The following is a 23408-nucleotide window of genomic DNA, read 5'->3' as shown; positions in this document are numbered from 1 at the left end:
TACCTGATACTCCAGCAGGCTCTTACAGGCTGTGGGAGTCTGGAGTTCATACAAAATCATGCTTTTAACTTACATAATGCTTAAAAAGATACCAAGAGTAATTAAAGGCTTTGAAGCTGTAGAAAATATCCTCTCTCACTGAATGCCCTCACTTCAAAAACAGTCATCTGCATCCTTAACGCAACCTCCTTACAACCAGAGGAACAGCCTTTCCTGGAATCCTCACACAACTTGTTATCTTAGTCTGCTTTTTGCAGGCAATCACATTAGTTGCTTCAGTTTGAGCTTATTTTGGGTTTAGCTTTCATTTTAAAGGTCAGTATGAGTGTCTAGCGCCATGAAGCAGCTCTTTAAGGCATCAGAATATACAACTCTATTTTTGTCCACCCTTCAATATAGATGTCATATAATACACAGCACTACCTCCAAAACTCTTCTGCGTAAAAAAATACACAACATAGTGCTATTTAACAACAGATCCCTTTGTAACCCAACATACACATACTTGTGTATATACGTGCACATATTTGTGTATATACATGCACACTCCCCTAGAGATAACACTTACGGGTTGGAAAAAAACTATTTTGCTTTCTCCTATAGACAAAAGCATAAAATTTTTATATAAGAAATATATATATTTAGTTCCTTTACCTGTAAGAATGCTTAAGTTTAGCAAGAGGCTAACACAAACTCACAGCTGAAGTTGTCACTGACAGCACAGTAGGAGAAAAAAACCCAACATAAAAACTTCTAAATGTTTAGCTAAAACCAGTAATCCTTCTGCTACCTTTACAGGAGGAAAGCACTACTACAAACCCAGCCAAAACCAAAACAGGTCAGTGTGTTAAGGACAGGAACTAGGCAACAGGGGCAGAATATTTATTAAAAGCAGGCCTTCACTAGCAAAGCCTCACAGGACTTGCAAGTATGAATTACTCCTTTTTAAAACAACTCAAATCTGTGGGGTAAAAACAACCCCAACTCAAAACAGGGTAGAATCCCCAGTCTTTGAAGGTAATTATTTTTGTGTCATGTTAAAAATAAGCACTGTATCATCTATGATATTGTACTTTATATTATAGGTATGGAATCTCTGCCTTAGTGGGGGTTTTGTCTTAAAATCCTTGTATGACCGCCTCTGCTTAAGTTGGAAGTTTGAGGGAGTAATTTTCAGCTTTGGGTGCAAATGAGGAAATTCAAGTTCATCTGGGGTGTAGATAAAAACCTTAAAAATGCCTCAAAACCCAAGCTAATTAATGTTTGTGCTGAAATACCATCCATGGGTCTCAGTTAATAAGCGAAGTCCCCTTCTTAGCATCAGGAGAAAAAGGGGAGGAAAATGCATCCTGCATTATTTCATACAGACTAAGCTGATTTGAGGGTTGAGGTGGAAACAGCATTCATAGCACATTACAGTCACTATAATTCTAGGTTAAAAGGTAAATTCCTGTATTTTGACACAGGTCAAGGCTTCTGTAAGTATCAATATTAGTGTATTTAATAAATCAGATTATGGATCACTTTAACCTAGAAAATTCATTGCTTTCATCTAACCTGCAAGGATTCTCTGAAGGCTGGGGGGAGTTTGCTGAGTAAATAAACTCTCTTCGTTGCGCCAGAAATTAAAGAGGCAACACAGGAGTGAAGAAGGGGGAAAGAAATATGGGAGCCTGGCAGTTTTACTGCACTTGCTTTTAGCTGGAGCAGAAAAAAAGTTCCTTCAGGCAACAAGAACACCTGCCTTGCAGAAAGCCAGTCACAACATGATTTACTCCAGAGCAATCCATAAAAAAATGCTCCAAGAAGTTTCCCAGGAATAACCGAGTACCACATGCCAATCAAACTGGTGAGACCATTCACTGAACCAAGGCTTTACACAGCGTGGCTCTCAAATGGCTCCCATCTCTAATCCTGCACTCTGCGCAAACAGGTATGAACAGCTAGTCAAGTCATAGTACCTTGCATACACTTCAGTATTTACATAAAGGCAGAAAGGAGTGTCTCTATAAAATGCACTGAACCACAGAGTAGCGAGATTTTGAAACAGTAGGTGCTCCAAGAAGGACACAAAATAGACGGTAGATCTGGGTGACACAATGTGGCAATATAAACCATTCACCACTGAAGTGTAAAGGCCAGTGAAGATCTGAGATCTCTCTCATCCATTCATACATGGTGTTAAAGCCCTTAGAAAAAGCTGTAAGTAACAGGCAAATAGCCCAGCCCTTTGATCATTATTAGACTGTCACCAAGACTACAATTTTTAAATCTTTTAAGGAGGCAGAAAATTCATTCAAAATAGTAATTTAGGTTCAACTACAAACAGGAATTTGGGTGTTAAGATTACCTGAAGAGATAAGCAAAATGCCCTGCAGCTTTCAAAGTACTGTCACATTAGAAGCACTGGGTTGACTGCTGTATTTGAGTCTTCCAAATAATATGTATTTTTTGAGAGCAGTATGAGGAGTGATACAGCGACAAAAGTTTCCTTTTTTTTTTTTCTTAAACATTTACTCTCTGAACAAGCCTGGTATTACTGTTCCTCTTTCTCATTTGCAAAAACTGCTTTATTCAAAAAACAGTTTTGAGCTAGTTAAAAAAAAAATATTAGAGACCTGACTAATGTACTCCCTTAACAGGAATAGATGGGAAAAGTGTCCAAAGCAACCAACCAAAAATCATTAAAATTTTGCATTAATAGAAGGTAACAGATACTCAAAAGATTACCCACACAACGAAAAAGAGAACAAAACCATCAAAAAACAGAACAAAAACATCAAAAAATAAATCACTTCTTGGAACACTCTTCAGCATAATACGTAACAGAAGAAAGCATTATTGTCCCCTAAAATACTCAAAATAATTTAATCATTTCATCAGCTGCTTTGTAAATACTGTTCTAAAAACATCAGAGATCAGTTAAGCAACATACGAAAAACATGAGTTGCATTCTAGGTAGAGGTAAAACTGAGAAGAGATGACCGCATGAAAAGCCAAGAAGTTTATTACAGCACATTTTCATATCTACAGCTACTCTTAATTTATTAGAAAAGAAGTTCTGTCCACAGATGTTCCTGTTCTGACATCCTTATCAAATTTTTAATCCATTTCTAATTTCAACTAGATCCAGCTTCCAAAGATACAGTCTCTTAAAAAATACTAATGGACAAGTCCAGGAGCCCACTTTTCCCTTAAAAAAACCTGCAGCATTAACTCAACCGTATTAGACACCATTAGGTGCTAAACATAGCCAGTAACTAAGGCACAAAGCAGCTTCAAATCAGCGCTTATACTTTATTAGACACCAGAAAACGTAACTGCTCCAGCTTACAGATCTATTGGAGTACAGACTTTACTGGTGGCATTGCTAATTGGAGTGGGAGGGAAATGAAGCTTAGATGCTAAAAGTGATTTTCTGTCAAGTCTACTCCCCGTTAAGGGAGAATGGCTGGCTGCTTGTTAACTACAGGTCGAGCTGTTCCAGTATCCAGCTCAACCACAATTTCTCTGTAGTCCTGAAGGCACGCAAGAACATCCCATTTTACACAGCAATTGTTCTGAAGTCAGCTGTTGATTTACTCTTACATGCTGCTGCCTGATTTCATCTCTCCGTTGCTTACACACTCCTCACAGATTTCACAAATTAATGTTTCATGCTGTCTCACCTAATGCAGAGTGCTACCAGAGATCAGGAAGAGTGTTTTAGAATATTTCACATTTCATCATTCTGAAAAGTTCTAAAACACATGCCAGCAAGAGCCGTGTGAAAATTCCCTTGGAACACTTACATGATAGGGATACTTTCCCAAGTCACAGCTTACACGTGTTCAAGGTAATTTCCAACATTTTCCAGAGATTCATGTTTCACATTCACATGCTACTACACTTAGGCTCCACATTAAGCAGTATTTCCTAGCCTTCCATAATACCCTCCCCTCACTCATAAATGTCCAGATATACAACTGTAGGACAACATAACAAAAGAGAACAGAATTAAAGTTCCACCTTAAGGAGCTGAGATTTGCCAATTTTATGCCTTAACCTTCCCCTAGCTATCAGGAATGAAGCTTTGGACAAATAGGTAAAAACCTTTTAGTTGTCAGGAATTTCTGCAAAGCGACTTTGGAAGTCCAGTCTTTCCATTCTTCCTGTAGCTCCATGCAAGAGTACAGAGCAATGTATTTCACCTTGTCCTTTTAACAAAGGTTTCCTACCACAAGCAGCAAAAGGTTTGCAAGCTTATGCTGCCTAGGCAGTTAAACCAATTTTAACCAAAGTAATAAAGAGTGCATAAGCTGAAGAATACACCATCATGTTTTTACTAATATTAAGACTATGAAAATATCTCCATTTCAGACTACAGCTTCTCTGCAGCACTGTTTGAAAAGTCTCTACATTTTTCACCAAAAAAGCTGAAATCAAAGCATGAGACAGGTAATTTACCCAAATGCCATACCAGTAACGCAAAAGATTATGTAAAGTGATACTAATATCTAAAGAATGCTTCTCTTGATTATTTACATTTGCTGGCAATCTGTCTGCATTATTATTATCACACTTTTAACGTGGGCTCCAAAACAGGCAATTCCACTCGATGAATAAACCTCAGTTCCAAGTCAGCACAAAGCTAAATTCGGGAGGAACAAACAAACAAACAAACCTATGCAAACCACATTTCAATCTTCAACAGCCAATTTTGATCACAAATATATTTATGATCATAAACATCTTGTTATTTGTTCAAATGCTATTTACTTCACAACTGCTATCGTTATCTGAAATCGGCAAGAGGGGGTCACATACTGGTAAGGCTGAAATTGTTGAAGTAGCTACTAAGAAGAAAACTACTCAAGTCACATGCACCTCTGCAATCTCTTACAGCCATCCACCAGGATAAATAAAATTCTTTTGCCCCATAAAATTAATACCCATTTGTAAAAGATTTCTTCACTTACTGTCCTGTAACAGAAGCCTAAACGCCACAGATTTTCCTCACCTCCATAAAGCAAGAAACATCAGTTTCTAGCAGGGAGAAAGAAAAGGAAAGCCACCCAATGTGCAAGAGTGGATCAAGGAAACTAAACAATACAGGACTGTATTCATAAAAATCACAGAAGGGTTTGGGTTGGAAGGGACCTTAAAGCTCATCTAGTTCCAACCCCCCTGCCATAAGCAGGGACATCTTCCACTAGACCATGTTTCTCCAAGTCCCATCTAGCCTGGCCTCAAACACTGCCAGGGATGGGGCAGCCACAGCTTCTCTGGGCAAAACAGTATTAGAACAATAATTGTAGAGTCTTAAAAACTAATTAAAAAAAAAAAACTGATCAAGAAGTGTCATTATCATCAGTAAATGCCACTTAGAGACAACCCAGTTTAAGTAGCAAAACCCAGCAACTCCTGAAAAAAAACACCAACTCACCTCATGTTGCTGATAATCAACTTAGGGACCCGGCTCAGGAGTTGGCACCAATTCTTCATAAAGTCCATGCAAGAAACGAAACTGGAACATTCGTTACCATTGCTTTCAAAAGAACGCCTTTTTCCAGTTTTCAATTAAAACTGCTTTTCTAAACCAACACCTAAAATCCTATTCATTCTTTCAGGGATCAGTAATAGAGGTCTGGCAAACCGAGGTAGCAGTTTTCTTCAATCAAAAACAAAACAAAACACAAAAAAAAGGGGGGGAAGAAAAAGAGCTGAAAAAGGGTTTTTTGTCAATGCTACCTGGTTAAATCCCAAAGCCCTGCAAACAGGACTGGAGAAATGAAATCCAGGTTACAACACACCACTGCTGATGGAACCAGTCTGGCTTTCAGAAGTTGACGGAAAACTGTGACCCGTCTTCCTCACTGTAAAAGCAAGGGACCACAAACACCCCAGAACTTATGCTTTTTGTTCTCATTTCTCATTTGTAAAATCAACATTGTTTTCTGGTTTACAAAAGGGACACATTTTTTGATGTATCTCCCTCCCTTAAACTGTTCTAAACTAACAAAACATCTCTCACAAGTGACAGATTTAGCTCTGCCTGAAGAACAACTTTAGCAAGATTTTCCCCCAGATTCCCTGATCTGAATACCTCCTCATTCTGAAAGCATCCCATAACAGAGAAAGAGTTGCAACATAAGCCACAGAGGGTGGACAGAAGGTGGAAAGAAGAAAGCAAGTCTTTCAGGTTAAACAAGATAGCTCTTCTGGGACAGGAAAAAGGGAGCTGTCAACAGCCAGGATTTTACTGTCTGGCTATGAAACAATTAGGAGGAGCTGGCACCTGGCCAAGAAGATGTAAAGGATTACATAAAGCAAGTTAGGTAGCACAAATGCTCAAGGAATCTTAAAAGGAACAGAAAGAGGAAAAGTATTAACACTGCCTGTTTTATGAAATTCTGTTAGTACTGGGGATTGAAAACCTCTAAAATCATTGTGTTTCCTGGCATTCTGGAGTCAGTCAGAAAAGTCACTCAATATTCATACAATTATGTTAAGTACAATATAAACAAGAAGAAAATGGTTTCAGATATCTTTATTTTTTAATAACACAAAGGCAGGAGTTATTGTTCTAAAGATGTATCAAGAACCCAGGATTCCAGCTGCAGAACTATGAGCATGATAGTAACACACTAACACAATGGTAATAGACAAGAAGTATCAAAATACTGACTGTAGAACAACAACAGGCTTTCTGGCTTGTTTGGGGTTCTTTTCCTCATTGGGATGTGGGGGTTAAAGTCATTTTAGCAACTGAGACAATAACATTAGAAACAGTTCTCAGTGCTCCTACTAAGTATTTGATGGCCTTAAATTACCTTATTCTACAGAACAAAATGATCAACAGCTGTGAGTGAGGCAAGTACACCTTTTAAAGAAGGCAAAAAAATATACCAGACTTTAAATGGGGGCAAAGTTAGAAAAGCAGGTATTTTCAAGTAAAAGCACTGCTGGCACACATCTCTCCCACAGACAGCAGTATTTATTTCCAAGACTCGCATATCTCCAGCTTCTAACTTCTAGGTTACTCATGTTCAGCACACAATCCATGTCTATACCTGTAACAACTACTCAGTTTTAAGGTCATCACAAACATATTTCCACATACTAAAAAAAAATATAAAATTTGATACAGTAAAGTGATTTCTCTTTAAATTTCAAAGTTCACAAGTGTTACTGTGGTTGCATAGTTTAACACATACATCTGACTATCAGTTTTCTAAAAATACCAGGTTATAAATTTAGCATTTTACTCGATAACCACAGAAGCATCAAGACAAAGAAACTGGGTATTCACAGGGAATAAAAATAGGGTATTAAAAAGCCATCCAACAGAGCCCAAATTTTAAAAAGTCCAGTGAAAATGGCTCACTACATAAGTATGTACTTAAACAGCACCATCTGAACAATTATTTTTAGAATGTACTAAGACTGCAATGCATTCCAGCACAGTAAGAAGTCACAACTGCCATGAAGCAGTAGCCCCAGGGCTATGTTAAGACTGCTCAATAATTTAAATAGGCTGGTGCATTTAATAAGAGATCTAGGCATTAGTTAAAAAACAATGTTTTGTGGTAACTGATTTAGGAAATTAATTGGATTCAAGCACAAGCATCTGACTAGTTTACTCCAACTGCCAGAAGCAGAAACAGGAAAACAAGAGTGCACTTTACCTACTACCAGTGGACCCAGGTCACCCTCCTGCCACCTCTTCTCACACTCAGCTTCAGAACAAAGCTTTCCCCTTACCTAATCTGAACATTAGAAGTCAGTCCTATTCTTCAAAACTAATTTCCTATGGCAAAAAGAACAAAAAGTACACAGGCATGTGTGTGTGTGTGTGTGTGTGTTGCTCACTACTGCCAAACATAAGGTTTTTATTTGAGATCTTGAAACACCGTTTGAGTACAGAATCCCTTAGAGGGGGGAAATTAAAAACTTTCTGCTTTCTAACAAATAAGTTTTCACTCTTAAAGCAAAATGTAAGTTTTTTTTCCACTTTCACAGCTCTCAACACTTTCAACATACCTTCTCTTGACACAAACCCACAGGAAACCTCAGAAGATGCAGTACTTCCCATATTGCCCATGATGCCATTTTTGGCTCACTTGTTTTTAAGTAAACTTGGAGAGTTTGAGGCCTAATTAAATACCATATTCACCAGAAGCTTTTTATTTTTTCTAATAATTTAAATGGACTATAAAGCAGAAAAGGCTTTACAGATATAACACTCTGAATCACAGGAAAACCCTGTTTCACAGATCCATAGGGCATCTCCTATGTAGGAGACAGCATGCTCTGACCGCATTAGACCTGTACACTCTTAAACTTGGATTTATTGACTGGATCTTCAGATAGGAAGATGCCAGGTTTAGGTTTTATAAAAGATACCTTTATGACATGGTAACAGAAGAACCATGGAAGGCCAAACAAATCTCCTAAGGAATGATGCATTAGAATTTATTTTCTGCCTAGGCCTCCATTTCTAGGGCAGCTCTGTGTGATGGAAAAAGGAGTCATTTCTTTCCCAATCCCATTTTTGTCAGAAGATCCTGCTTAAGGAAGGCCAAGATCCAAACCCAGTCATCTTCCAGCAACATAAATGGCTCTCAAGATCTTCTGCTGAAGGCTTGTGATGCAGTATAAAGGTTAGAAGATGTCCTGAAGCAATTTGGAGGGAATGAAGAGGGAGAGAAGAGTCACAAGATGCACCAAAGTAATAATGTATGTAACACAGTTCCAAATGACTTCAATTCATCATGAAAGAGGAACTGGCAAAATCTCGTTAGAATCTCACTGCCAGTTTTCAAGTGATTTTCAAGTGATTGCTAAAAATCAAAAGGAAATTTAGAATAAACTTCCTGTGCCAGCAATGACATAGCTGGAGAAAGAAAGCTCTGACTGCAGGCTATCGATGTTTGCAAGGAAGAGGCTGTTGCACAGCAATGAAGCAAGAAAGGCAGAATTTACCTGAGCTGATTCTACTGATTCCCCTTCTCTGAGGGGGATTGGGCCAGAGGGATTGCTGATCATGTGGGTTAGCAGCACATCCCCTTTAATCAGGGTGTTTCAGTCTATTCACATGGACAAAGAAATAGGACTTAACCCACCAGCCACAGGCTCCGCTGAAGCAAGAACGTATGTACATGTTTAGAACTGGGGAACTTTTTCAGTGCTGGGAATCAAGTTGGATTTCAAAACCATTTGGCAGCCTCCACCTTTTTGCACATTCAAACCTAGCACTGGTGTGAAGAGACAGGGAGGAGATGAAAGCTGTGTGGCTAAGGGCCATGCACCATCACTGGCCTTACCTTGGCCCCAGCCACCATTTTCTGCTCTTGACTTTGTTTCCTGTCTAGAAAAGGGCCAGACAAAGATGTCATTAGTCCTTCAAAGAACTGAAGTACAAATATGACCCACAGACAGGAAGCTTATACAGAGGCATAAAAAACATTCTTTCCATGTGCTCAGGATATGTTTTTCTCCTCTCTCTCCCCCACGTTTTCTCATTAAACTGCTCATAATCTTTCCCTCTCTCAGCCTAGAGAAGTGGAAGACAACATAAACAGGAAAAAAAAGCATAGAGAAACAGCATAAAGTCCATCTGAGTGGATGGCGGTTCAAAGGGGCCCTACCTACCTGCAACCCTGTTGTTTGCTTCAAGAACTCTGTTTGCCCAAGGAAAAAGAGACGAGCAAATCCTGGAAGCAGATCCTTCCCCAAAGGAAGTTTCTTTCTGAGTCTGCAACCTGGAGCTTTTGCTTGAGACTCAGTCCTCTGAGCGGATTCTTTCTTCAAACTCTCACACTGGGTCTTTACTTTTGTGGGCAGCTGGAAAAAGAATGAAGCCGTAGGCTGAGGCAGGGACTCCATACTTCCAGGATAGGGAGGCAGAAAGACTGGAGGGGAAGGAAAAGTGCTAGTTGGTAACTTCTTGAATAGTGATCAGTATTCCCTCATTTCCTGCCACACAGAGACACACACATAGTCACTGCAATAGGGGAGGATGACAAGAGATGAGTACTAGACATGCAGTTTTTTCATGCTTTGATGCCAAAAAAATAAAAAACAAAGTGTTGAGCTGTGAACTTTCAAGACTTTTAAGACATCTACCAATAGATGAGAGCAATCATAAGATGTTTTGTCCAGAAAGTTCTCTGTTTGTTACAAGTAGATGTAGGTGGGGGGAATTAAGTGCTCATTTCTTTTAAAAAAATAAAAAATTCAAATCTCTCCTCTGTTCACTTTCTCTCAAGTGAATTAAAAATGGCATCTATTGGAATGCAGTGAACTTCTCCCCACAATATCCTTAAGAAGAAATGATCATACTTACCTGAATGTTTCCCTTACCAACGACTTCCTAATCCCACCCCCAACTCTTCTGTAAAGGCCTTACTTCAATTTCAGGTCTTCTACTCTAGTCAAAAAATCAGATTGATTAAACACCAACAGCAGTTTAATGCTCTTGCGAAAACCTCTGACCTAACCTAGGCACATTATCATTGCTGTGGAAGCTAAGAACCTACCCAAGTTCCTGGATCAAGTTTCTGGAATATGCCTCTTTTTTCTAGATCATCCTAGGAGTTAGTTGTCATTACTTGAACAATGAAAATATAATGCCCAAGAGCTGAAATATTCTTCACAGATCCTGAAAGCTGATAGATCTGTGTGAAATTTTATCAGTAGCATAGAGCCAATGTGCAGCAAAAAAGAACTACAAGTCACTGGACCCAAAATACAATTATACGCATAGCCTCTCATGTATGTGTTTACTTATTATTACCCATTACAATACCTTATGCACAACAGCAGCAGTGGCTAATGTTTGCATGTAGGGTAGCTGTTGAGCTGTATGCATCACATGAGGCACTATCATTTTGCTTTCATTGCTCTGAAGACACCAGTTAAGAGTATGATCCAACAGTTAACCAAGAAGGTATGCTCCTCATTATGCAATTTCTCTCAATTCATTTGGGGGCAATTTTGACAGGGTTTCTTCATCCTCTCCTTTAGAGTACACACGTAAACAAAACAGTCTGATATAGTTAGGTATCTTGCATGTCCTTTAATTACCAGCTTTCCCCTCCTCAAAAACAACTTTCCTTCCTTGTGGTTCAAATAATAAAAGGAGACATTTGGGAGGAAAAAAAGCTAGATTGTCATTAAAAACACAGTAATAATAGTTTTCTTTAGATGCATTTTTAATTTCTGCTCTCAGAGTAGTAGGCAGGAAAACTTCCTTATTTTGTTTTTCCAAACAGGTGATGCAAAAAGCCTTCAAGGACAAAACCTGACATCCTACAGTAATTAAAACAGAAAAATCAGCAAGTTTCTTCCAAATAAACTGCTTCGGCATGCAGAAATATACTCTGCTTCTTGGTTCCTCTGGGGACATTGCATATGGTGACAGTGCCTCAATCTAAGGTAAGTTTTGCTCTAAATAGCAAGATTATTTTATAGGAATAGGATTATTTGTCTTAATGGAATTCCATGACTTTTCAACAACATGAGACCTTTCAATTTGATGAAACACTGCCTTTTTGATTCAGATCAACTTTCAACAGGTAAAGAAAGGTCCAAGAGACAGGTGCAGTCTCTTCACCCCACATGCATGTTTTTGTGAAGGAAGGTCTTCCTGTTTGGAGAGAATTAACTGACCTACACACATTTAAATGTACTTGGCCAACAGATGTCTCCAGCATGATGTTTTATATTCCCCTTTTCCAGTAATGTAGGGGATAAAGATAAAAAGAGAAAATATAATAAACAGAACATGTTCAATGTAAATTTCTACTGCTCTGTATTTGGTGGCTAAGGAACTATCATAAAAATGAGAGTATAATTAAAAGCACATTTCTCCTTAAAGTTCGTTCCCATGTGAATGGAGGATTCTTTTTATCAGATAACTTGCAACATCTTGAATCTCATGAACTAACATTTGTTACTTACAATTCATAACTACAATACCATATACACCATTATAGGCTTCATTTCAGGTGATATGTTGAAGCCTACAAACACTACTAACACTTCTAATCAATATTCTTTTCCAGCTCAAAGCAACAGAAGGTATCTGAGCAAATCAACCCAGATGAAGCAGCATGATCCAGGACCATGATCTGTAATATCAAAGGCTGCCTTTGAGAAATGCTCTTTTACCAGGCAAAGATAAGATCCTATTCACTGGAAAAAGTCTCCAGATCACCTACTAAAGTCTCTGGGGTGTAGATGAGAGGTTATTTGGTCTTATTGCTTTCATGTAGCAGTTCAGTAGAAGAGAAAAAGATGCAATGTCAAATTGTAAGGAAAAAAAAATAATCATAATGGCTTTGTCTATTGGAGTTTTCCTCATGGAAATAGCTGAACAACAAAAGAGTTTCTGGAAGATCAATCTGAAACATCCTGTTAGGAATAACGTGTTTTTAAATTCCTTCCCTTACGTCAAGGTCATAGCACTGCTCTTTTTTCAAGAAAGGGAGAACCCTTTATTTCTAATGTTTACCCTTTCATACATCTTTTTTCACTTAAAAAGACTTGGTTTGATCTCTGAAGAAAGAGGTTGGTGATTTTTGTGTTCCAGCTATCAAAAAAACTGGCCTGATTCCTACATAGACATGTATTTCAGGTTGAAACAACTACATCTTTCTGCATTCTGAGATGAGTAATGCTAATAAATACTCCTTTACCTTTCTTTTAAATCTTTAGAAAAGCAGAGTTCTAGAATAGAGCTTCTAAAGTATCCAAATCCTTCTTGCAGGAGACGCTTTTTGGTGCCTCACATCAATCAGCAGAAATGATTCACTCTACTGAGATGGCATGTTGGGCCAGCTTAAGGAGCTGAATATACAACAGCTTCTCAGTCACTGAATTGCAGAGCTTGCCGATTTACCTCAAGTGCAGGCTATGATGAGATTCTTCTAGTTGGAGCAAGTAGAAATTACAGCTGTGATGACACAAGAACAATGTATGTTGATGATCTTCAGCTATAGATTAAGTCCAGAAAGGCACTGGTAGTTCTATTTGTGAACACACAGAAGACAGTAAGGAATCCTATAATTGATGTTCTCATCTCCTTCGGGCAAACAAAGGAATCTCTGCAATGTATTTTCACAGTGACCCGACTGTTGGGAGGAAAACTCCCTATAGTGCTTTCTTCTGCCTTCCTTTTCTCTATAGCAGGTTTCATGACCACCAATTCAAAAGCTAGTGAGAGTAGTGATCCCTGTTCGTCTGCATCATTAAGCAGAAGCTCAATAGCCAGCAAAGAAAAGTTTAAACACCTGTAAATTCTACATAATACCATCAGCAAAATAAGTAAATACTGAATCTATGTAACGGGTAAGCAGTATGGAATATAAACAACAATATTATTTTTATTTCTAACACTGCAGCTCCAACAGCTACAGGATCCAAGTGAAAGAACATGGAAACAAAATGCAACCTGCCACAGCAGATTCAAGTTATCTGCAGGTAAAGCAACTGTTTCTCAACTCAAAGTGAAAATTTAACGCATCATGCAGTTATTTTAAAGTGCAACCAGCAGTATGGAATACTTGCAGTTCATAAAGTAAAACTGGTTCTAGGTTAAATAGTTGTTGCCCTTGTGCCAGTAGTCATACCTCTCGAAACATGTGCAGGCTGCAAACCCACTGCAGGATCTATGCACCAGCATTCAGTTGAACTGTTATTCAAAATAAACATCACAAGAACAACAAATTTTAGTAAAGTACCTTCTTCATGCAAACTAGCACCAACATGACAGGCATATTACAATATCAACAGGAGCTATGTAAGGCTGACTTGAAATTCCACACTACCAATACTGTAAAAAAAAAAAAAAAAAAAAATTAGTTTCCCAAAGCTTCCTTTTTTTTTTTTTGGGAGGAGGGTATGGTGGGGAGCAGGGAGAAGGGGGACTGAAAGGGCAGAGAGGACTTGATAGGATAGCAGGGAAGAAGTCATTGAGCATTCCTTTCATATTAAGAAAGGATTCTTCACTGGTAAGGTGTTGAGGCACTGGCACAGACTGCCCAGAGAAACTGCAGCTGTCCCATCCCTGGCAGTGTTCAAGGCCAGGCTGGAAGGGGCTTGGAGCAACCTGGTCTAGCGGAAGGTGCCCCTGCCTGTGGCAGGGGGTTGGAACTGGATGAGCTTTCAGGTCCCTTCCAACCCAAACCATTCATGTCTATGATTACAACAGCTACACTAGATAATGTTATCAGGTCCCAAAATGCAGAAAAGGCATCAAAATAATTGATCAAAGTGTTGATGCTAAAAGAGTAAGTTTCATACAACCCATCATTAAAAGCTAAACTTGCAGACAAATAGAATGGTAGGAATCTTTCTGAATTTCGGACTTGGCATTTGGCCTCTCTCCAGAATTTCGTGCTCAACTTCTTTAAAGGCCTATGAAAAACCAGAGAGGGCCATGGCACTGTCTAGATCATCAGACAAGGTGTCAGACAATACCTGCTAGAGACTGGCATATGTACCAGTTCCTGAAAGGCCCTTCCTAGGAGTGATAAACAGCTATGGTTTTTCTGAACTGAGCATGACGGAGAATTCCAAAACTGTATGTAGCTGTCACAGCAACGCACACTTGAGAAACACAGCCAGTGTTTCTTGGCACATACACAACAGCAGGAAAACACATGGGGTATGAAATTGAATGTTAATTATAGAAAACACTACCTTGTAAAAATAATTCCCATTAATAGATGCATCAATTTTATAAAATTTAAGAAATGGGTATATTTGTTAAATAATGTTATAATTATTTTTTCATTTTTAAAACTTCACATCACAAGCATATTTCTGGATGTCTTTTATTATCATGCTTTTTGTTTCTTGTCAGCTTTGTATGCCAAGTACAGTTGAGAGCAAAGCTTTTTCTGGCCTAACTAAACCACATGTTAAATCACATTAACAGACTTTACTGGCACCAATATACAATTCTGCCATAAAGACAGACCTTCATTCAACCTTAAGAGAAATTCTTTGCTTTTGGGCAGAGTACATGAGCTAGTATTAAAAAATATTTTTTATTAAAAAAAAAAAAGTCAATGTTTTTAAGATGTCATATGAATGGCTTGCTTTTGTTGTTTCCTTTTTTCCTCCTTAAGTCTACTATAGCAAAGGTTACAGTATTTATGTATACCTTGAACTTACTTGAAGAAATTACATAAAATCTGTAGTGTCTATACTTTCCTTTGTGGCTCTTAATGATTGAATTAAATAGGTAAGCCATGCATTTACATGTAATTAGCTTTCATAAACTTCTTATGAATTTCTTTTTTTTTAAAGCATCATTTTTCTTACCAAGTTCTCAATCTTCACCTAATTCCTACACTTCTCTGGTCAAGGTCTTTCAACCAGTTTATCTGCAGAACCTGGAAGCTGAGATACTGTACATAAACAGTGTTAAGAGGAGTGATTCCCATACTGTTCAGCAGCCACACCAGACTGGATGCCTGTGATTTGCGGGTTTTTGCAGGGGTCACATAAAGGTCCAAACCACATTTTCATTTGAGAGTAGCTCAAAGGTTTTTTCTGCAGGTTTTGACCCTTGACCTTGACCATCTCCTTCATAACTTTTCTGGAGAACTCAAATACAATAAAAATGCCTGTTTCATGCAATAATTACTGACTTTACTTGTCTATTTAATATTACTCAGTATTTTACTTATACCTACTTAATAGATTAATTTTAGTGAAGGGCATCATGGATAACTGGAAAATAAGAGCTAAGCAAATTGGTTGCCTTTTTAAAGTCAGCAGTTTTAAGTTCTGCTTTGGAAAGTACTCAAAATGTGCGTTTCAGAATTGAGCACCTAATACATTATTTTCCATAGCAAATACTAATTTATTTTGCTAAGTGAACTCGCTGACTCTAGAGCTTACAAATTTTGCATGCAATCTGACCAAAAGGCTGATTCTTTCCTCGTTTTCACTAGTAATAAGAACTCTACAGCTAAAACTGGACTGAGTTTTCTAGTAACTGTTACCGCCAAGACACAAAGGGATGTCAAATGCTATTGTAAAGCTGTTAGCTTTCCAGCACCAGGAAGCATGCGATGTAACTAAAGCTTATTTTTGTCTTAACACAAACTAGTGACAGTGAATACAGAAACTAATTCAGACTTGAAACCTGCAAATGACGTGCAAGAAAACCATGATACCTCTGCAACTTATAGTCTGACTCTCAGGTTCCAGATTTAAGTTTTAAAAGAATCATGCTTTAGATTAGAATTACTTTTTTTTATTATTATTATTTACCTACTAGAAGGTAACAGTACACGGAAAAACATATTCTAGATTATCTCGTGCAGCTGTCTCCACACAATATGCTCTTTCATTAGTTCATGAAATGCTTTCTGAAGACTTCCGGACTTGTTTTTTCTTACTGGACTAGTGCCTCAAATTCAGCCATATCTTACAGTGTCAAATTAAAACTGTCATTCAACTTGGAATAAGATCACTACAAGTCTTTTTATAAAAACTCTCACAAGTCAGGTGACGCGAAGGCCATTTGAAATGTATCATTTGGCTCTGCTTAGGTAGAACTGCTTGCACCAAGTTGTCCCTGTATCTTCTCACCATGCAAGCACCTTCACACCTACCTGATCAGCCAGAACTTGCAGCTTTTGCACTAGACACAATTAATTTGGCAGTACCTCTTCACAGGCACACCAGTGTGCAGTGTTTGACTGTCATTCTGTATCTGTTGAAATATTAGCACTCGGTTTAGGTGGCATGCAAGAAAAAGCAAACAGTATTACGTAATAAATTAAAAAAATATATATGCAAACATGTGAAGCTCTATTTCTAGCCTAGGCTTACTGCTTTACAAAGTTAGAGCAGGGAAAAAGACAGACATCAAACATCCATACCAAAACAGAAACTTACCCACTGACTGATCTGGGTTGGCAAGTGTTTAACCATACACTGAACCTCACAGGACCATCTTTCCTTCATTTGAGTCAAAACTTTATTGACAAAAATAAACATAATCCAGGGCAGATAAAAAAGAGCTTCCCACAAAGCCAGGCAAATACATTAGATACTATAAACCCGCTTGAAAAAAACCCCACCATTTGAATCCCTACTGAACACTTCTGTATATGATTAGTACCTACAACACGCACAGTTTAATTTGAAGCAAGTTTGACAGTAACACACACTGGAGGTATTCTTGACACTACTCTCTGATAGCACAAAATTAGTCACCTGATCTCAGAGTTCTGTGCCAAAACGTAAGGGCCAGTATTTCCTCAAAACAGTTGTTATATTTAATAAAATGCTTCTGCCTGCAAATTTGGCAGATCAGCTCTCCTATAAAAGACCAGCAACACTCCTTTCTTTCCTTCCCATTTTCTTTTTAAGGCAAGACTCTAGAATTAGTCTGCAGCAGAATCAAGAGTGTTCTGCATTAAAGCTTCTCAGGCTTTAGCTGTATATTATATGCAAACTCTTATTTTCCACATGGCTTTCTAGCTGCAAATAAAAAAGATTTAAAAAAAAAAACACAAACACCCTCGCAAGCATTCTGTGCTGCCATTACTTCTACATGCTAAAAAGCCTGCATTACAAAACTACCTTACACACCCTAAAGTCAAACTCCATCTTCCAGTTTACTGAAATGCACAAGGAAAGCAGAGCACACATGATACAGCCAACAAAGAAAACTTCAATGTAAATGCCTGATCAAGTAAAGGTCCTTCACTGCTGGTTGGCATATATCCAAAATCCATTCTCTAGAGGCTACAGAGTTAAGAATTACATTATATAGAATTCAATGAAGAATAAGCTTGAATTTAAGTGTAGTTACTCTTCCTAATAGCTATTTCCCCAAGTTTAAAATTATTCTTAATTCATAGTTTAATACCTGCATAACTGAAATCCCCATAAGCATTTTGCAGACTAGACAGAGTTTACTACTGCATAACTTTTTTTTTTCCCCCTCCTGTTTTTTTTTGCTGGACAAGCATTATATTGAGCATTACTTCATGTATATAATTTCACATGTGAACATCACGCAATTTTCTGTTCTTTTTATTTCTTCAGTCCAACAGAAAAATTCTGCAGACAGAACTGCCAACTTCATGCTTAGAGTTGTGACTTACTGTAAAACAGTCAGCTGTTCCTAGCCTGCCCAATCTTTTAATGTTCTTTTTCCAAGTCATCAAGGAATAACCATTTACTAGTCAAGTTCTTTCATTCTGTTTTATAAAGTAAAGCAAACATATATATTTAAACAGCCTGCATGACAGCAGAATCATGTCTGGTATCCAATAAAACACATTCCAGTGGTACTTGCACAGGCAACTGCAAGTTGTTGGAGAGAAGCTATAGGAAGCATCTGGGTGAACACTATGGCACACTGCAATACAGCACTAAAACATTTCTCCCCTCTGAATAAACTGAATGCAGGTTTCAGAAATACAGCATATTCAAGTTTATGCTGGTCAAAAGTTTTCTTTTCCAGCAATGTATCTAATATTATAATACAATATTTTCATTAATTATTTGTTTTCCTTTCTTGTACATTTAAAATATGCAGACAAAAAAAAGGGGTGTAGTAGGAAAACCCAAAAGCACGAAAAATATCAGGAGTCTCTCATTACTACAGCCAACTAATAATTTCCTTTCGTACTTAGCTGCAGTTTATTACAAAAACATGCAATGACACATCTGCATTTAACAAAACTATATGGAAGATGCTTCCTATCTCCAAAGTGGGAACAAAGAACACTGGAGGGAAGAAGACATAGGGAAGTATATACTCCAGACTCCAGTGGAATTACCGAAGTACCTGTTAAGATCACATACACTGGCAGACTGTTCTCAAAGAGCCAATCATTTAACCATGATAACCTTGGCCTCTAAGGAAATGAATCATTAACTGGCCCATACAGGTTTGAGCTCCGCAGTATCTAGAGCTCAAAATTATACTGAGTATAGACTAAAAAAAATGTGCAAATATATGATGAATCTTTAACTGCAGTTTAATACACAGTGGTAAAAGGCATTATTGAGAAAGAGTAAGTATTTGATGAGGAAAAGAGACAAAATGTAAGTCTTCACATTCTTGTCACTACAGACAACCACTTCACATCTTCTTTCTTTCCTCAGCAATTCCCCGGCATGCATTAACACCACACATATTCCTTCCCTCTTCTTTACCACTTAAATCAGAGGAAATGGTTATTCTGAGCAGTGCCCTAAATGTTAATGTAAAAAAAGAAAAAAAAAAGGAAGTCTACTTGGCAGCTAGCAATCACAGAAGTCAGTATCATCTGACTACACTGTTTTCCATCAATCTTAAGGCAAGTTTAAACTACTACTACATGTTCATTTGCAGCGTAAATATATAGTGTCAACAAAGTTGATCTTAAGTAAAAACATGACATTATGGACAAGGACATCAGTAATCCATCTCCACATGACCTAGTCATAAAGTACACAATGCAATGAGAGAAACCAAGGTTACTATGAGAAAACCAAATTCACACAAGCTTAATCTATTTCAGAATTGTAACCCACATTAAACACAAAAAACTGCATGTTACAGGAAAAGATGCCTCTTAGCTACTGTAACAATACTCATCTCCATGACTGATTAGAATTGGTCATTTTGCTCAGTAGATGACTAAAAGTTACCAGTTTAGTTTACATACACAGTTTAAAACTCCATATATTTGCAAATTTCTACTTATCACGCTTGAATGGTTTGCAGTGATAAACAACTCGGGCTCTACAAGATAGTTCTAGCTCAATTTTGATCAGGTCTTCAAAAGAAGATGACAAATTAAATATTTCTGCTGCATGCTCCCTACGAACCTACTTCTGAAGCCACTGCTCTATTTAAATCCAGTTTGACACCCCAAGGTACAGGAGAGTGTTTTAACAACAATGCAGTAGATGAGCATGGTCCTATTTCTCCCACCACAAGAACAATGCAAGGGATGGCAAGGCCAAGAGGCAGCACCGACAGTACTCATCTTGGTGGATGACAACCAGAGATCCAGGCAGCACACCTCAAGCTGAGGACACAGCAGCCCAGACTGTGTTTTAGAAAGCAGCCAGCAAGCCAAAAGACACAAAGCAAAACTACAGTGGGGAAGGCAGAGGAAAGACATATGAGAAGAACTTCAACTACAGGGGGTAAATGCAAGAGCAGTACGGCAGTAAGGAAAGTATAACTGCCGTGCCACAGTCAGGGAGACTTCTGATTAAAATCCCTGGAAATGCCACACACAGTCATGTCATCCCATCCCATTCCTCATCCCCATCCGTCCCGTCCCATCCCCCCTACTTTAAATATTTTTGGTAACTCCAGTACTCATAAAACCCTTTGGTTGTTTCTTAAATAATAAACAAAAATACCCAGGCAGTGGAGGGGAACAGACTTGAAAGTCAAATCTTTTGGTGGTTGGTTGCTATATTTTACACTCCCCTATAGCAGAACCACTCAGTGGAGTGAACTCCACTGACTTGAATGCTCTTGCAGCATTAACTTACTTCATTTATGAAGCCACTGGCAGGACTGGAGCCAATGTTACGGGTATAATGATTAGGCTTCAACATTAGCCTCACTATTGCATCAGCCATGCTATTTTTAAGTACAGTTCAGCTTTTCTTTCATGATCTGATGCAAGCCTATATGGGGTTTGGTTTTGTTTTAAACACTGTTCAAACGCAAGTTTGCTCAACACCACCTTTTTTGCTAAATATTTAACAGCCATTCTAAGACTGTACAACATCTAATGGTGTGAACATTTATTAAAGGCAGTGAGGGCTATGCTTGGCAAGAGAGCTGCTAAAACTGATCCTTCTAAACATGCAAAGCTGGAAAAACATTGTTATTACTTCCATTTACTACTTTAGGCTGTTAAGACAGTACCAAAATGTTTGGCATTGCTGTGCGAAACAGTTAAGAGACATCACAGATTCTAAACCAAAGCTTTTCTAACACAGAGGCACACATTAGAGCAAACGAAAAGCATGACAATTTACAATGGAAATTTTGCAAAATGACAGTATCAACTTTTAAACAACCAAAGTAGGAGGATTCTCAGAAAGACAACTTCCAGGCTTCAGAACTTATAACCAATATATGTTCTTATTTGTGCTGTATTGCAAAGAGCATGATCAGCTGAATTCACAGCTCCAAATTTCAATGCAATGTGAACTTGAAATCTGAACACGCACTTTTATTTTGGATGATCAATGCACACATTACACCTACCAGAGCTGGCAATCAACCAGTTAGAAAAAAATTAGGCCCTGTCAAGGATATATTGCAATAGATACAATTGTTCTTCCCCACACTTCTTTTAATTGTCAGCACTACAGGAGAAGAACATTAAGTTCCCAGTTTTTAAGGACCCAGTATTTTAGAAATGCCTTTCTCTTTAACTAACCAAAGCACGGACAAATGTTTTGAAAGTGTTCTCCAACTGCAAATGGGTTTGAGTACCCAGTTTGAAGTATCCTTGGCTGAGTTTCAGGAGCATTCTTCCTTTGAGACCACCAATACAAGCATGTTTTAGAAAAATACGAAGTGAGATCAGTTGGTGCTGGAATAAATACCATCCAAGAGACAGCATGAAATAAAGAATTAACAAAAACTAGAAGAGGTTTTATTAGAACATGAAGCTGCAATAAAATAGAATTAAACAGATGAGTCAAGAATATAGGAGAACTACACTGGGGCGGGAGGGGGGTAGGAAATGTCTCTTCCCAGTCTTCTGGGGCTGGGGAGGAACAAGTGCCCTTCACTAGGTATCGCCCAATTTTCAGTTTACCTAATATAAAATATTTCCATAGAAAGAAAACCACATATATAACATTTATAAAAGCTAGCACATTCTCTCTTAGAACAAATTCAGCATAAAAAAAGCTTAGCTAAAATGCTAACTGAAAGGAAGAATTTGGGAGTTACCAACCTAAGACTGAAGCAGAAATGCAATAGAATTCTTTAAGTGGTTTTGGTGAGCTGTCGCCAGTTCCTACCCTGTGTATCTAAAAAAGCACCTCCCTACAGTTTTCAGATGGTTCACAACTTTGGGGAAAAAAAAAAATAAAAACAAAAACAAAAACAAAGAAACCAAAACCACCCACATTTGAGTCTGGTTTGTAATGTAATTTAATGAAGATGCTACAATCACCAGTTTACTTCTCATGCTGACTTTATCCTTGGACTTGGTTTTATTTTTATCAAGGTAACATTCAGGATGTCATTTGAAATACTGGCAATTTCTCAGACATAACACATCCCAAAACTGCATCATGGGAAACCAAGATACCTGCTCTCTCCTATCTCCTTTAATATTTAGCATCCCAGCTTTTAAAAAAAAAATTCACAGAAGTTAATGAAAAAGTAACCATCAGGGTGCTTGAAGAGGAATATGCAGTTGTCAGTTCCTCCACCTTCTTTTTGCATCAAACTATCCACCAAAGTCATTCAAATCAACTCAACAAACAAAAAAAAAAATAGTTTGAACACATCTGAACAAGGATTCAAAAGCACATTCCATTTTCTTGGCTCCAATATGCCCTCTCTGGTCTGCTCACCAGCCAAATTAAAACCACAGAAAAACCTAACAAGTTCCGAGGTACTAGTATAACCAAAGTCTGACCATGTTATTTTCACTCCATCATGTACTCAGGCCACATTCTCTACTAGTTCAGAAGACACAAAATGAAGAAGGGAAAGTAATAAACTGAAAGTCTCCAGTACTAGAGTATCTGGAAACAATAGCACTGAAGTACCTTGCTAGGACTAGTGATCCCTTAAGACTTACAGAGATAGATACATGTGACAAGTCCAACAGACTGCTTCTCTGCTTGTGTTATGACCTACACCTGCCCAGCTGCTGCTTCCTCTAGAAGGAATTTCAGAGCCTGTCCAGAAGCTTCTAGGATACTGCCCAGAGCAATGGGGAAGAGCTGGCAAACAAACAATGGCAGGTCAGCAGGTTCTGCAATACTCTGGCAAGCTTCATAGGTCTTTACTTCAAGCTTCTGCTTTCTTCCACAAGCACCAGTGAAAAGGAATTCAGAACACAAGAACAAAATCAAGACTTTCTTTTTTCTTAGAACCCTCACCAAAAAAAAAAAAAATCATGATATAAAATTCCTCAATCCCAAAGGGTTTAGCTCAGGGCAGCTTTGCTGACTGCACTGTGGATTCTAAGACATGAAAGGGGACATGATATGGCTGTAAGGCAACAAAGGGTGAAACGGGCAAGCATTAGTTACATATCACAGAAGAAACAGTAAGTTTCCTTGTGGCCCTTCTAGAAATATTACTTTCCAGAAAGCTGCACATTTTCTCTCTCAAACTAGCATTGGAAATTTATTAAAAAATAAATATTCACCATAACAACACTTAAGATAGAAAACGGTACACA

At 38.1% G+C, this 23408-nt stretch overlaps 1 protein-coding gene across 6 annotated transcripts in view; it reads right to left on the bottom strand.

Moving 5' to 3' along the window:
• The window catches only part of TSC22D1 (TSC22 domain family member 1), a 94441-nt gene that overhangs the window by 45444 nt on the left and 25589 nt on the right, over nt 1–23408 (bottom strand). Inside the window, exons 2-3 of one of the 6 annotated variants that reach the window (XR_009727932.1) lie at nt 9634–9893; nt 6515–8655 (exon numbers count right to left, since the gene is read on the bottom strand). The exons of 3 other annotated variants lie outside the window; for them this stretch is intronic. Coding sequence is in view for 1 of the 3 variants with exons in the window: in XM_061369907.1 (XP_061225891.1) it covers nt 12974–13224; nt 13614–13675 (313 nt within the window). In the remaining 2 variants the exon portion in view is untranslated. Of the gene's footprint in view, nt 1–6514; nt 8656–9633; nt 9894–12762; nt 13225–13613; nt 13676–23408 lie in introns of those variants that run through there. 2 more of the 6 variants (XR_009727933.1, XM_061369907.1) reach the window with 2 other exon arrangements.

Source organism: Neopsephotus bourkii, unplaced genomic scaffold (assembly GCF_033783945.1).
Source record: "Neopsephotus bourkii isolate Nb327-2 ecotype Australia unplaced genomic scaffold, CSIRO-AGI_Nbou_v1 NB_1520, whole genome shotgun sequence".
Lineage (NCBI taxonomy): Eukaryota > Metazoa > Chordata > Aves > Psittaciformes > Psittacidae > Neopsephotus > Neopsephotus bourkii.
Note: the sequence above shows the minus strand (reverse complement) of the source record. Positions and strands in the feature narration are given on the sequence as shown.